The sequence below is a fragment of the Xiphophorus couchianus genome, chromosome 18, assembly GCF_001444195.1.
Source record: "Xiphophorus couchianus chromosome 18, X_couchianus-1.0, whole genome shotgun sequence".
Taxonomy (NCBI): Eukaryota; Metazoa; Chordata; class Actinopteri; order Cyprinodontiformes; family Poeciliidae; genus Xiphophorus; species Xiphophorus couchianus.
Window position 1 is genome coordinate 21424540 of NC_040245.1, and position 16332 is coordinate 21440871.

Sequence of the window (16332 nt, forward strand, 5' to 3'; positions counted from 1 at the left end):
TCACATACAGTAAATCCGGTTCAAAATGTCTCCACTCTCTCACCGTTTGAGCGTTTTATGACATTTTCAATTCTGGCCAAGAACGTCCTTGCAGCAGCCCCTACGATAATGTACCATGTGTTTGGAAATGGTGCGAAGGCAGACGGGGTGAATCAGTGTATGAGATCAAGACAGCTGTGTAACATGGGCACATTGCTGGAAACCGGAGGGCACGTTGGTGTGGGCATGTCTGCATGACGGGACCATTGTGGAAACCTGGCGTAGAAACAAAGCCCATTTCTGTGGCTCCGGTGTGTAAACGCTGCTGCTATGAGGCATGTTGCACTGAGTGGCTCTCAGTGACAGGCAGTGGATGTAGAAGGAGGAGAGGCTGATGGTGGGAACAGTTAATGTTTGTCTTTTGTGGACTTCACAGGCTGCGCGGGACATGTTCTCTGTCATCTCCTGCTAAGTGGGCCGCGTTTGTTAACAGCACTGTGTGGGAGGAAGGGTTGAAACTCTCAATGTCTACACTTTGGTGCCTCTTTCTGTTTGTCCATTTGTGTTTATTTGCTGTTTATATATATATAGCTGTGTAAAGTATTATAATAATGAAGATGTCAGTGGGTGGGGGGTGGGATCTTGCTCAGCACTGTCATGGAGCTGAGGAGCTTAATAATGACCTAACGGCATCTCCATGGTTACCTCACTCTGTGTTGTGAGACCAAGAAAGTGCAAAACTCAGGAGCTCCTCATTTTACTTAATGTAGACCTGAACTTAGAAACTTTATTACACATATAGGGAATTCAGTTAATTATAAAATAGTGACTCAAGGGTTTTATGTAATAGTTTGGAAAGACTTCATAGACACCAAATGTATTTCTCTTCTTACATTTATCTGTTTGATTCATAGCTTGGAGTGGCTATTTGCAGTGGAAAAGTTGTAAACAACTCCCAATTTCTTACAGAGTTAGAGAGATTTAAAATCTGTTGCTGAATTCTGATTTCTGTAATATTTCCAATACCAATTTTAGCCAGTTTAGATTTATATTTAACATATAAACATTCGACATATGGGTCTAGCTTTTTGCCCATGTATAATTATTTATTATTTATTTTTAGATCAGAGCTGATATCACACTGCCAGTGTAGAATAAAGGAACATTTAGCAAATATTTTGAAGACAATGGCATATTATGAGATTCCTGCTTTATCTATTTTATGTAAGCAGTTAGCACACATCATGAGCCTCAGTGTGGATATTGTAGAGGATGTATTTACTTGCTATAAATGTGAGATTTTTCCCCAAAATTGCCAACATCGCCATATTTTTGACATGTTCCATGATGGAGAGAGATCAAAAGCGTCAAAGGATTAAACAGAGCAACTTTTCTGCAGGAGGTTTTTTGCTCTACCACTTCCACAGCCTAAAAAACTACAGACATATCTCAGTTTGAACATATTTTTAGAGAAATTTTGTAGCAATTCTTTTGGAATACTTTTGCACATCTTTCAAGTTTTTTCTGACTACAGTTTTAAAATAAAATAGCTAAGTTTGAGCCTTCTTCACTCAGTAAAAACATGTTCCTGGTGGTGTTCACTGATTTGAAGCCCTCCTGAATTTTTATTTTTCCAAGCCTGCTGGCCCTTAATCAGGATTGATCGAGTTGAAAATTGTCAATTTCCGATCAGCAGAATATTTTTCCTATTTATCTCCAATTATTCATGCAGGTCCCCTGCATGTATTTAAGTTTTCCTTCAAGGTTTTTGTGATCACTATGATCCAGAATCTCTCGCAAAGCCTTTCTTTGGCCTCAGAGAACTTAAAAGACTTCATCAAAATACCAGTGCAAACAAAGCTTTTCGGCTACTATAATGAGTGTTTGATTGTTGCATTGTCAACAATCACTCTCTGCAGCAGATGAATAGTATCTGAAAGCATTGTATTAAATGAATGATATTATGCATTTAAGGCACATTTTTAACCCAGTCAAGTAACTTTTTGCAGACGATGTGGTCCTTTTGGCTTCATCAGATCGTGATCTGCAGCTCTCGCTGGAGCGGTTCGCAGCCGAGTGTGAAGCGGCCGGGATGGGGATCAGTGCCTCCAAATCCGAGGCCATGGTCTTGAGCCGGAAAAGGGTAGAGTGCCTTCTCCGGGTCAGGGGGGGTGTCCTGCCCCAAGTGGAGGAGTTCAAGTATCTCGGGATCTTGTTCACGAATGGGGGAAGAAGGGAGCGAGAGGTCGACAGGCGGATTGGTGCAGCGTCTGCCGTTAAGCGGGCGTTGTACCGATCCGTCGTGGTGAAGAGAGAGCTGAGCCAAAAAGCGAAGCTCTCGATTTACCGGTCGATCTACGTTCCCACCCTCATCTATGGTCATGAGCTTTGGGTCATGACCGAAAGAACGAGATCGCGGATACAAGCGGCCGAAATGGGTTTTCTCCGCAGGGTGGCTGGGCTCTCCCTTAGAGATAGGGTGAGAAGCTCAGTCATCCGGGAGGGACTCAGAGTAGAGCCGCTGCTCCTTCACATCGAGAGGAGCCAGTTGAGGTGGCTCGGGCATCTGGTCAGGATGCCTCCTGGACGCCTCCCTGGTGAGGTGTTCCGGGCACGTCCCACCGGGAGGAGGCCCCGGGGAAGACCCAGGACACGCTGGAGGGACTATGTCTCTCGGCTGGCCTGGGAACGCCTTGGGATTCCTCCGGAAGAGCTGGAAGAAGTGGCCGGGGAGAGGGAAGTCTGGGCCTCCCTTCTGAAGCTGCTACCCCCGCGACCCGACCTCGGATAAGCGGAAGAAGATGGATGGATGGATGGAAGTAACTACGTATGTTACCTTCAGTTGTTATAAAAATGCTGCATATATCAAATATAGTTTGGTCTTTGCCTCTTTAAGAAGCTCCTACTCTTTCGGACACACCATCACAACAATGCTACTCCATTATATAACCATTCGTAGGAGCACCGGGCTGAGACAAATCAGCAGGTCTGTGACAGATCTTCTTTTTCTATAGTGAGCTCTCTCTGGTGTTTTCCCTTTTAGCTGCTTGCAGTTTGTTTCATTTTCACTGATGCAACTCATTTTGAGAGTTGCTGCAATAAAGCAATACAGTCACTGAAATAGAAACTCTTTGGTAGTTTTTGGTCAACTGATAAGTGACTCGGCCTCTCTCTGACAGCTAGTTGAAGTGCTGCTCTGAACCTCATGTCCAGCTAATCCAGAGACATGCAGTGCCTCGCAAAAGTATTCATATCTACTTCAAAACTCTACATTCATTGGCTTTACTTTCACTTTTTAATGACATTATTGTGAAAATGCATGATGGAAAACTGTAATAGAATTATAACTTTAACTCATCAGTTTAATATTGTAAAAGGAAAAGTGAAAATATTTTTTGCCTACATGTCACGACCGCATTTTGTTATGTGTTTTATTAAGGTTTTATGTGATTGACCAATGCAAAGTGTTGCATAACCATGAAGGGGAAGTAAAATGATTTATGGGTTTCAACAATTAAAAGAAAAGAAAATAAAACCCTGGAAAGCGTGAGCTGCAGGTCCACTCCTTCTATCACCTCTAGACACTAACATTCTCCCTGGATCCCATTTAAGGGTAACGGAGTAAAAGAGGCTGTGCAGAAATGCAAACCAGAGTTTTGAGGTGTTTTTTTAGACACATCCTGAAAATTATGGCCATATATAATCTCACTTCGCGACTGCAAGGAAGGGCAATGGCAGAGTCAAATGCATAAAAAATTAATAGAGGCAAAAATACAGAGGAAAAGATGGCTGAACAGTTTGCTGATAGAAACAAAGACAAACTGGCATTGAGGAAAGAGAACACACTCACTAAATACACACAGGAGGAGGAGATGATTGTGAGCAGGCTCTTCCAATCAGGCTGGTTGGAGACGTGCCGGGAGCACAGAGAGGTGGAGCAAATCAAAGCTGCCATGAAGCATCATTTTAGATCAGGGGTCTTCAAATCCAGGCCCTGAGGACAGTGTCCTGCAACTGTTAATGTGTCCTTGGTCCAACACACCTGAATCAAATGGTCGAATTATATCCTCAGCATGTAGTCAAGATCCCCAGAATCCTTCTCATGACCTCATTTTTCAGCTCAGACACATCCAAGGGGCCCAGTTGCAGAACACTGGGCCTCGCGGATCGGAGTTGAAAACCACTGTTTTAGATCCCAGTGATTTTAGCAAATATATCAGGGTCTGTTGAACTAAATTCAAAGCAAAAACCTGGCTTGTATTAATCCTTAAAAAAAAGAAGTCTTTACTTTGTTCTGTTTGCAGTTCAACAAGGACAACTGGCGCAGAATAAAAGGGGATTTTATGATGACAGATACGTCAAATTGAGAAATGTTTGCTTCTGGGAACGCTCCTCTTTTTTTTCCGTTCAGCCACAGTCAGTGAAATACAGCAACTCCAGATGTTTTGAAGACATGAGAAAAATCAGAGTCACTCAGCGATATCACACGTGACGCAATGGAATTTGAATGCATGCGGGACATCGGTCTTCTGCAGCTTATCTTTATGCTCAAGCAAAATCTGAATGATTTCAAATGTAGACTCTGCAGGGCTAACACGCCACATGCATGCCTCATCTGTAAGGCCACCACTCCACTCTGTCCATCCACTTTGTGTTCCTAAACTTTTCATTCTCTCACACTTCGCTGCAACAGGATTGCGGCAAAATCATAACACACATCACAATCAGCCAGGGTATGCATTATTTAGCCGAGCAGTTGCAGCTTTGCAGACTATTTGCTGGAAGCTCTTAGGAGCAAAACCCACAATGGCCCAAACACAACAAACAGAGCTAAGACTGAAAAGTGTTGGTGTAGTTTGGGAAACAAATGGAGAGAGACATATCTGCAGCAGTACGGAAATCAGAAAAAATAACGTTGGCTTGAGTGTGTGTGGCAGTCGGGGTGTGCATATGTGTGTGGCGGCTGGTTCTGGTCAGCTGACTGGTTTTGCTGAGTGTGATTTGTTGGATGTGCCTGGCTTCGGCTGAACCTCACACAGCTGCAGTCAATGTGTGTGTGTTGGAGGACGAAAATGAGAGCAAGAGAGAGAGAGAACACAAGAAGGGAAGAGAGAGAGAGAGAGACATGCAGGGCTGCCAGTGTGTCAGCTCAGCAACAGCAACATTAGGAGCTGCAGGCTGAAGCAGAGCAGCTTTGGGAAAACCTCCCCAAGTTTTCAGAGCAGGACTGCTTGACGGGACACCTGATGGAGCTCTAGGTGTCACACTTCTAGAGGAGAACACATCACCTCTGGCGGGACCAGAGGCCTGAGCAGATCGTCCGATAGACGAGGCTGAGCTCATCCGGAGCGGATCAGGGAGGATTCGGAGGCCACGGCGTTGGAGAATGGGATGCTCAGCCAGTGTGGTCTTGCTGCTTCGCTCGGTGGGCGGAGCAGACTGTGGTCATATATGTTCACGGCAGGACCAGGCGTCAGTGGAAGCTGCAACTCCCACTCTGGAGGGTTACATCTCCACCAGTTCGCCTCTGACCATCATTATAATGGTAACCAACACCGCTGCATCTGTGGCTTCCCGTTAAGTACGAAATGCATGTGTGGATGAGCGGTGGGTGGGAGCTGGCATTGTGCTGGAAAGGAAGCAGTTGCGCCCAAAAAAAGCAGCTGCATTTTAAAGTTTGTTAGCATGCACTTTGAAACGTTTAAAAAGTACGTTGGGGTGTGCAGGTTTGTTAAGTCATGCGTTTTGTCTTTCTGCATCTTGTTTTACCTTCCCTTGTTGAAATTTAGTTTGTTTTATTTTATTGCTGAGGCTGACAAATGAGCAATAGCTTGAGGAGACCATTAAGTTTCACAGCTGAGAAAGAGGCAAAGAGACGGAAATGGAAGAAGGAGAGTAGAGTGGGGTGGTGGGGTCAGACATGAGGAATCTGGTTTCTGTGGGAAAAAAAGTATTTTCTTTGCATTTGGCCTGAAGTGAAAAGGAAAAAAAGAAAATGTTATTTGATTTTCACAGAAGTATTTGGTGGATGAGAAGTGTTTCGCTGAATATATGAATGAATGGGTTACACAGTTGATGAATGGATTATGTAAAAGTACACGTTTCTCCTTACTATCTTCTCTCTTCAGGACAGAGTTCCCTGTCAGCCATCTGTAACAACTATTCTTAGCCAGACTTTTCTTTTTTTAATTCCAAGAAATCCTACTCTCTGTAAGCCAAGTGGAAAAAATGTTTGAATCTTGGCAGTAAGGAGATCTTTACAGTCGCCCCTTTTGTTTCCCCTTAATCCCCTTCCCTCCCTCCTTAAATCTCGTCGTCTTTGGTGCCCAGTTACTGGCTCCTGTGAAAGGCAAGAGGGCGAGATCCACTCCAAAATCATATTAGCATGTGGACTCCGCTGATCCATTTAGCTCACGGAACAACTGAGCACAAAGTGTCTATCTTGCAGAGTTCCTTTTTTTTTAATAGGCATTTCCTTTGCAACAAAAAGTGCATCAGTCAGTGTTTGTATTTTGTTTTAATTGCGTTGCATTTTTAATAAACGAGACGTTTTATTATTTCAGAATATTCTGATGTGTAGGGCATTTTAAAACCGTGTGGCAAAATTACTGGGACTTCCCCGCAGGACCTCAGTGACCTGTATGAGGTCAGGACTTAACAAAAATCCCACATCCTTCTTGAATGACAGGGGCGATCCATTGAAGAGGGAGCTTGTCATGTTTCATTCAAGGCGTGTAAACCTTTGGCTCAAATATGGAGCAAACCAGTTAAAAAGAAAAACTCTTTGGTTGAATCAGTCCAAGCTGTGTATATGGCGGCGTACCAGCTGTTGCTCACATTTTCCCTCAAAGGAGAATAAAGATGCTTTGGACAGGGTGAGATTCTAAATCCGTGGCTTTACAAAGCCTCTTTGTGAGGTGCTGCTCTAATGCACGGGTGAATCCTGAAAACCTCGTTGGCCTTTTGAGGGCTCACAAGCAGCGGTGATGAATTTCATGTGACTTTATTAGTATCGGTTTAACTCGTCCTCCCTCCACATTTGACCACCAGATGTTTCTCTTGGCTACCTTGCTTCACACACATTTGTTTTGGTCGTGTGTACCCACAGTGCTGTGTGTTGTAGTCTGCTTCCTGGATCTTGTTCACTGGAAGGGAGTCAAGAGCCACGTTTATAGGCAGAGAGTTTATTTCTTTGATCTGAACCAAAGTTTGTTTGCACTTCAGCGCCTCCGCAAACAGATCAGACTTTTCGAGCGAATATCTCGAGTCTGACTCAACAAGGCCAGAGTAAGTGCACCCCAACAATAATTGTTGCATCCTTGATTTTTACAAACAGAATTGGAATGTAAAACTAATGGATGGTGAAGAGGAATATGGTGGCACCAGTGGTTTGCCATTAGGTTTGAACAAAATTTTCCCTCAGAAAGTTTGAAGATTGTGTGACTTATAAAGAAAAACAAATGCAGCCATTTGAAGTTGCTTTTGAAGGAACGCAGTAAACGTTTTTCCAGCATTGTTGCATTTGAGGCCTCTTACGGCAATTACAATTCACACGCTCGACCACTTGGTGAAGTTGCACTGACATCATATAATGATCTTCCAGATCAAAGTCAAACCTTTAAAACATTTCGATTGCGCATAATTTATGACCATGCTTGTAGTTTGAGTGTGATGGTTTAAGTGGTTTGTGTCACATGCTTCATCTGGTTGATGCATGATGGCATGATGCGAATTCCCCCTTCAGCTTGTTGAATATTAAAAGAATGAAAAGGAAATGCAACTGAAAATGTCATTATAATAAAATAAAAATGAATAGTTATAAAAAAAGTATGACAGATTTTTTTTTTTTCTTTTTATCACACCTGTCAACATGGTGGACAATGACAAAGTCAACCGCAACTTCCAGTGATACATAGAGTTAAATATTCCAGCTCTTCCTTCGACAAGATGTCACATTAATGTTGCTCCAAAACAGAAAAGCATCTTGGCGGATTTGATTAAAGGACAGAAGTCACTTGCAATTTCTAGTCATACTGATCGCTCTAAGCTCCCTGTAGTGGAAGCACATTTGTCCAGTCACACTAACAAATGTGCACACAAATCAATAAACTGATGTGCAGATCTGTAGGCAATTTGGGGTGAAGTACCTTCCCCAGCAGCACATTAACACGTCTGAAATCAAGCTCATAACTTTCAGATTGAAAGACAAATATTCTGGAGGCTGGAGCAAACATCTGAAAAAACCCCAAAAACAATAAAACATCCCACAATGTTGTCCAAATCAAATTTGCATAACATAAACAATGGATTGAATGACAGTTTCTCAGTCAGCTCCGGTTATGTTTCCCTGGAAACCACTTATAAGTTGTTTGCTGTTAATTGGGACTGTCAGATAGGTAAGGCGTCGCGATCTTTGTGGAAAGGTCAACCTCATTGATGGTGACTTTTATAATAATTAGTTCTTGTTTTTTAAGCCAGGAAAAGGCAAAAATTAATTTGCAATGGCCAATAAGGGAATTCAAATTGAATCTATCCTGTCTCCAGATGAACTTCTGATACAACTTTTAGTTATTCTTAATTAATTTAATTGTTTTTGTTTTATTTTTTATTAAATAACTCTTGCAGCCTTTTGGAACTTTATTTGCATGCAAATTATAATTGCCTTTGCCTTGTTAGTTTTAGCAATTTCAATTATTCAATCTCATCCGTTTATTTCTCTTCTGTTAGACGGAAACTTCAGGCGTGTGACTCTCCATCAGTTCCAGAGCTTTCACCCTGTGTTGCTTTAATGATATGAAGCAGATGTTTTCTGTCTGGGATCTGCTCATCTCTGCTGGCTCAGCAGCTGTCTTTAACCTCTTCCGTCTTCCGCTATTAGTCCACATCAATCTTCTGCAATATCTGTCTTTTTTACGCTCCATCCCTCCCTCTGTCGCCTTCATTTTTTATGCTCTAATAGGACATAAAGCTCCTAAATCTTTGCTTGAAAATGACACGTCTTTCTTAGCTGTCTGTCTCTGTGTTTTCCTAACTTCTGTTCAATCTCTTTTCTCTTCTAATTTCGGACAGACTCCTTTGCTCCCAGCTATCCTTGTCAATAGTCACGCTGTGAGACGACAGTCTGCTGTTCTGTTCGTGTCCTCCATGCAGCTGGAGCTTAGCATCAACCACACCCACCCTACCTCACCCCTGCTGGGAGGGAGGAAGGGACACAGAGGGGAGACGGGACGGAGGAGAGAGGATAAAAGGGGATGTTTAACAGGGTGAGAACAAGGGAACGGGGTGGAGATAGAGAGAGGTATCAAAGAGAGAGAAAAAAAACTGAAGGCTGTTGAGGATGTTTGATGAAATGTGGGAGCTGCTGAGGAGAGGCAGAGGTGGGTGGAGCCAGCTGGGAGGGAGCAGTGGAAAGGATGGAGTGAAGGGAAGAGCGGCTGCAGATACTGAATAGAAGTCACCGACTGAATTGATGAGAGAACAGCTTTAAAAGACGAGGCTTATGAAACAGATTCCACAAGGGTTTCACTTAATAAATTTTTTTTTTTTTCGCTGTTATCATTTCCCCAGTTGACAAATATATAGTTCAACTTTCTCATCTTGAATGGATGTGGCTCGGGTTGGTACAGGCTGAAAATGCAGCACAAATCACATTTAATGGTGAAGATGCATTAAAACACGTGAAATATATTGGCCTTCTCTTGTGTTGTCATTTAATCTTACATTTAAAAGTTTGATCCAGCTCTCCATCTGTCAGTTGGCGGGGTTTATTAATCTCTTTTACCATCCTCCTCACATTTCAAGTTTCTGTACTGACTGTAGATATGGCAAGTTTAGGTTTAATTTTGCTTTAATTTTCTTCTGGCTGCTAATTTATTTCTTTAGCTCTTCAAGTTATATGATTGCACTATGTATAATGCTACTCTATTGCCCTCTTGATACACGAGGGGAATAAAAGTCTGGGAGAGCCTTACTTCCTGACAATAAGGTGCAAAAGTTGCAAGCAGAGCTGTTATGGGATTTGTTCCTATTTCTATTTTGTGTTGCTTGACCAAATGATCTGCGTCTGTTTCCCTACTGTCCTGAAAAGCATCCATCGATCCATTTCCTATATGCACTTAATCCACGACGGGTCATGGGGACGCTTGTTTCCAATAACCTGTTAGTGGGTGAGAGTCCACTCGCAAAAGGTCACCAGTTCATCACAGGGCCTCATAGAAAGAGAATGGACAGACAACCATACGCATCAAGCTTATATTTATTTTAGTTATTGTTATTTTCTGCATTTAAGATCATATTACATCGGACCAAGGAAAGCTGATGCTTGTAAATCTGACAGATGAGCCTCATCAGAACTCATAGTCTTACTGAACTTGACTGTAGCTCTGAATATAATCTAAACACGCTCATATGATGGTGTCCTCTACAGACTGTGCTCTGGCCACCTCCCTACACGGTCTGAAAATAAATATATGAGCATTTGTTGTATCATCAAAAGTTGTTTCCTCTTGTATATGTCTCTGTTCTGCTCAGTGTAGGGAAGTGGGTGCTGGTCTCAGAGCAGCCAAACATGAGACAAGCATTATGCTGGCTGCCGTAAATTATGATATCTAGCTCATGTGCAATATATATGCTTTTTATTATTTTTATGAGCGCTCGTGCATGTGCTGATGTTTATTTTTGGCTCACAGTTGCTGTGACAATATTGCTTCGTGCAGGAAGGTGGTAGTTTGTGGGCGTGTTTGTTTCTGTGTTGTTGCGAACACCAAGAAAATGTTAAACTGAAAACACCAAATGAGATCATCAGTGCCACAGTTAGTATAACTTTTAGACTAAAGCCTCTATTTTCTTTTTTAACTCTGTGGCTAATTTATTTAAAAACACCGGCTAACACACTTAAGTTTAAAAAGCGATTTGTAGAATCTCTACGATCTGATTGGTTAATGTCTCGCTCAATGGGGACTTTCTTGCCATCTGTGTGTGTGTGTGTGTGCGGGGGTGTGTGTGCGGAGTGTCTGTTGGACAATCACACATCCACTTCCCCTCCATCCACGTGTGTTGAGGCAAGCTCACACTGAGAGTTAGTTCTGCTTCTGAAAGAGCACATGCCCACAATGTGCGTGTCGTATAGCTTTTCTTGACTTCAGGTTCTGGAGATGGTTCTCTGAAGGCAGCCGGCAATGAGTTTCAGGAGCAAAATCACCTTCAGGAGGAAAATAAAATCCAAACGAGCACGGGCGGATTTCAACCGGCTCAGCATTGTATGTATCTATGTTTTTTTTTTTCTACTTCTTGTAGCATTCTTCCTTATTTTAGATGGATTGACTCACTATTCCAGCCTGGTAGTTGACCAGCAATTAGTTATAGATCATGTCAGTCATATTTTTTTGTGGTTTACACACATTTAGTGAGTGTACTATTTGATTAAAAATCTAGGACCACAATACTAAGCTTGGTTTGTACAGAAACCTACAAGGATCTTGTTTTTCTTCGGAAGACATGCTTGTACCAGTCAATTCAGCTCGACAATAAACTGCAATTCTTAAATAATCTCCAGTTTTTGAGAACAGAAATCTAGACTTTTCCCTGAAACATTTCCTGACATGTCACATGAGTGCCACTGAAGTCATTAAGTACAAATAAAATCCTCACACCTCAACTACACAGCTGCTTCTTGCTTTTAGATATAATCTAATTGCTTTTTTATTCCTATAGAGATCATTTTAATTAACAGCTGCCATTATTTTAGAAAGGTTAAAGGTCTTCAATAATTGGCAACATTGAGTATATTAGGCTAAAGTACCAACAGTTTTCATAGATTAACAAAGTTCAACAATCAAACAGAAATGAGGAACAAAATCCCCAGCGATAACTGTAAGGGATCACTGTTTGTTTGTTTTTTCTTTGATAATAAATAAAGTAGGTTGAACTTCCTTCCTTGTTAAAAACACAAGCTATCTTAGGGGCAGAAGTCGTTTTCATCCATGGTCACATTTTTGCAGAGAACTAAAACTGTATTTCCATCATTCTGTTGCCATCTGTTTCACCTTTTGTGCCAGAGACGGCCGTGAAAACAGCCAGGCTGTTAAACCTAACTGTGAAGCCCGGGCTACAGTATAGATGTGAACTGAACTAGCTATCTTAACTTCCTCTGGGTTTCTGACCACAACCTGCTGCACCTCTCACTTTGCTGTTGTTGCTGCAGGGCTGCCGCTCTCTGAATGACAGAAGTTGCTGTCCGCTGCTGTAAACATGCCTAAAATGCTGTTTTATTTTGTCATGTCGCAAGTCCTGGTTGGCGGTTTACACTTTATTTGTGAGAAAATTGACTTGACCTGTAAAAGTAGCAGAAACTGTTGAGTGGCTGGTTCCTTAATGTTGTGTGATTCAATGCATTAGCCCACTATAATATCAGGAACTGTTATTATTTATTTAGTGGGAGAAAAACATAATTTCTTTGACTGGAAGATAAAGGAAGCTGTCTAATGTGCTAATTTATTGATCTCATTTGCTTTTAAGCTTCACACTTTTCAGTGGGGTGTTTCAAAAGCTGAGCTATAGCAGCAGCTCCACTTCCTCTGCAACTTATTTAGGTTCCTGTGATGTCATGGTAAAACACCTAAAATGAACATAATGTTCATGGCTATTTGCCATGTGCGCACACACACATTTCTGCTTGAATCTGGCTGGTGTATGTACCTGAAATATCAAAATAACATCATGAATTTGGTTTGAACAGAAAAAGAAATGTTTTTTGTAAATATGTTGAGAGGTTTACTTTATTGCATTTTGTTCCCAAGTGGAGATATTTAGTCAGTTCAGCCATGACGGTGTTAAACACTTCACAATTTATTAATGGATTCTCTTTTGATTATGCCATGCAAAATCAGGAAGCGAAGAGTAAATATAAAGAATGCATTGCTTGACTGAAGAGTTTGCAAGGTTTTGTAAAACATCTTTCTACCCTGATTAAACATTGTCACTCGGTCATCATTGGACATAATGGCCTTCAAAATACAAATGCATTGCACTTAGTAGCTAGTTCCATCCCTGTCTATGCAGTTGCTTGTGTTGGTGATATAGCACATGCTAACTTTAAAATGATGATAGTTATGATTTACTGTAATGATCTGTTGGTTATTATATATATATGTTTTACAATACGTTCCATTTCATATGGCGCTTTGTCACATTGTATTACATTGTGTTAGTGCCTTACAACAGTAATACACCCTTGAACCTTTTCAAACTTTTTTATTTTTGTACTCGATAAAAGTCTTATGTGATAGACCAGCACAAAGTAGTGCATTATTGTGAAAACAAAGACACTGTGTATTAAGTTGTTTTTTTTTCCTGAAAAAAATAAAATAAAACAAAATCAGAAAAGTTTGGCACATATTTGTATCAAGCTGAGCTGAGTGTTCGTAAGACCACTTTTTGCTGCAATCACTGCTGCAAGTCTTTTGAGGTATATCTCTGTTTTTCTTTGCAAAAGACCTCAATTGCACTCGGATTGGGTAGAGGGTGTTTGTAAGCAAGATTTTTTTTTGAGTCTGGCCACAGTTTTATTAATGATTGGTCTTTAACTGGGCCATTCTGACACATAAATAAACTTTGAGTTAAACCATCTCTTGTAGCTCTGGCTGTATGCTTAGGGTTGCTGTCCTTTCAGATTCTTTTGCAGCCTCTCACAGGTGTGGCCTGTATCTACCTGCTTCCACTTTACCTTGATGCTGCCCATACCAGTCGGCTGCTCTGAAATTACTTATGGGCATCGGAGCGTAGAGGTCCCAGCAAAAATGCGTTATATACTTTTTATATATTTGCATTTGTAAAAGTTGTTGAAAAACATTTTTCTCCCTTTTCACAATTACGTGGTATGATGCACCAAATTTTGACGAAATACTTTATGGTATCCTTCATTCATTCAAGTTATATTAAAATAACATGCTGCTCTATCATCTATTCCATTGCACTGCATTGCACCATGTGACACAGGATTGCTTCAGATTGGATAGCTATATGGTATCTTGTAAGACACTGTATTTTATAGTGTTCAGATCCAACACACATCCAAAATTTAATTTTGCCCCTTTCCTTTTTCTCCATTTGCAGCAGGAGAAGCCGAAGCTGATCGATCCTCTTGACTATGAGGCTGTCATCTCTGAACTTTGGGAGGAGCTGAAGGAGGACCCGCTCACAGAGCTGCTTCTCTTCCCCGACAATGATTTCTCGGTAAGTGAAAGTTTTCAGTGGTTTGTGCCGTTGTGGAGAAATCAGTCTATACATTCATAGCTGCATTCAGGCTTTATAGAGTCATTGACATATAAGGCAACAAGAAACCTTTCTGTTGCGTCTGACCTTTTTAGAATGACGATTTGGTGTTGGAAAATAATTGGGTTTGTTATTGGACATTTGTCAAAGCGTTTCATCTGAACCCCGGCTAGTTTAACGCAGCATTTCCCGACAACATAGCCGCAAAAAAGTCTTGGCTAATCGAGTGAGTCAGTTGTTGAGCTGGAGCTCCTGGAAGAATTTAGGTCTGCTTCATAAAACGTTATTTACTTATTTAAAATTAGCATTAAATATTGCTAGGAATTGGCAGGACGTATTGCTTGTTTATAGTAATGAAACCAAAAGATTGTAAATTAAATTGACCATGATAGACTTATTATTAAAAGGCACTGTGTGTTACTTTCCAGCTCATTATGGAAGCCAATCATTTACACACACTAATCATGCATGTAGAGACTCACAGTCTTTGCAGTCACTCAATAGCTCATTCTCTTAGACTCTCCTTAGCTCTTTGTTCATTAGCACCTTCATTACTATGCTAATGCTTTGTTGCAGATGTGCATCCACTGCACAATAAAACGGCCTCGTTGTGTGTTTCAGGGATCCATTTGCTTTTGACCCCAGTACTGAAGCTTTTTTCTTTTTTTTTATGGCTTTGCTGGTTGCCAGCTTCATTTGGCAGCAAAGCAATCTTCTCTGATTTTTATGTCTGCAGTGTGCTGTCAATGTTCTTTCTTATAAGTCAAAGCAGCTTGCCAGAATATTAATCAAGGAGAAGGTATTTACTAGCTCTGCTCTTTTGCTAAATCATTGGAGAAATAAAAATTGTTGCCAGCTGACTGCACAGCATCTAAATCAAAGTCTGAATGTTGGTGCTGATAGGGTTTTATTCCTTTTTCTGCATTCGCGGGCTTGTAAAAATGTATCAAAGCAATTTAATCTGGTTATTGACGTCTGTTTGAAATTTGATGTTTAGTTTATGGACAAGGAAATAGAATTTTTATAATTAAATTTGTGCAATTTATTAGTTAAATGCATTCGATTTTTGGTCTGAGCTCGTAAACTTATTGAACAATCTTTTGATTAAGTTTTTGAAGGATCTGAGGAGATTTGTGGCCATTTTCCTGTCTCCATTTTTTTTGTGTTTGAGGTGTAGCCATAAAACGCATCAAAAGGTGTTTCTTAACTCCAGTGTTCTAAATTAACTTTTCAGAACCTATGACATTATTATCTGGGCTCTCACAAAATGTTTAAATAAATATAAATATATCTTAGTGGATGCAAGCTTATACATTTGATAAAAAGAAGAATCATATTTCAGGATCAAATGCTTGTCATGTAGAGTAAAACCTTTGAAAACATTTTGTCTCATGCAGACCCTTAAAAAAAAGTGTAAATTTTTTAGCCATGAGGCATATTTGTTATCAAATACTCACCATCTTGGTTAAAATGTAACTTAACCAAGATGTTGTTAGACTAAACAACATCTTGAATTGTCGGCTTGTAACACTAATTGTCTGTTTGTGGTTGTAGCGGATGATTCACATTGGTTTGAGGTTCACCCAAAACGTCCACTGACCATAAAAAATGAAATCAGGTTTCTGTGATCTCGACCCAGTGTCTTGTAAAAAGCTGTATGAGGCACATTCATGGACATAATCTGGGCTACTCAGGATTAAAAGTCTGAACCATAGTTGTCTAAAGGACCACCAGCGCTATGAAGGTGGCGCCTCCCACAATGGCTGCAGCCTCAAGCACCTGTTTTTGGATGGGCTGTATGGAAATGAAGTTCTGTGGTGCTTCATCTGTACAATGATAATAAAGACATTCTGATTAAAATGTGTAAATCTATCAAAAAAATAAAATAAAAAAAAAAGGATTCTGGGTATTTGTTTCATCTGCAGTGGTGTCTGTAGAAAACTCGGTAGAGGAAGATTCTTAAGACAACTGTCTTGGTGTCAAAATATTAGAGCGTGACTGTTTTAGTTTTTGATTCTAAAGTGTTGGCTGCAGGTGTCAAGCTTGATTTCTGTATTTAAAACTTTTCTCACCTTTCCACCA

At 40.8% G+C, this 16332-nt stretch overlaps 1 protein-coding gene across 8 annotated transcripts in view; it reads left to right on the forward strand.

The window, feature by feature from the left end:
- dock10 (dedicator of cytokinesis 10) overlaps positions 1-16332 on the forward strand; it is a 73406-nt gene that overhangs the window by 17435 nt on the left and 39639 nt on the right. For 4 of the 8 annotated variants that reach the window (XM_028045623.1, XM_028045624.1, XM_028045629.1 and 1 more), the window contains exons 1-2: positions 5113-5524; positions 14092-14211. In XM_028045623.1, coding sequence (XP_027901424.1) covers positions 5366-5524; positions 14092-14211 — 279 coding nt within the window. In that variant the 5' untranslated portion in view covers positions 5113-5365. Of the gene's footprint in view, positions 1-5111; positions 5525-11038; positions 11238-14091; positions 14212-16332 lie in introns of those variants that run through there. The other 4 variants (XM_028045628.1, XM_028045630.1, XM_028045627.1 and 1 more) reach the window with 4 other exon arrangements.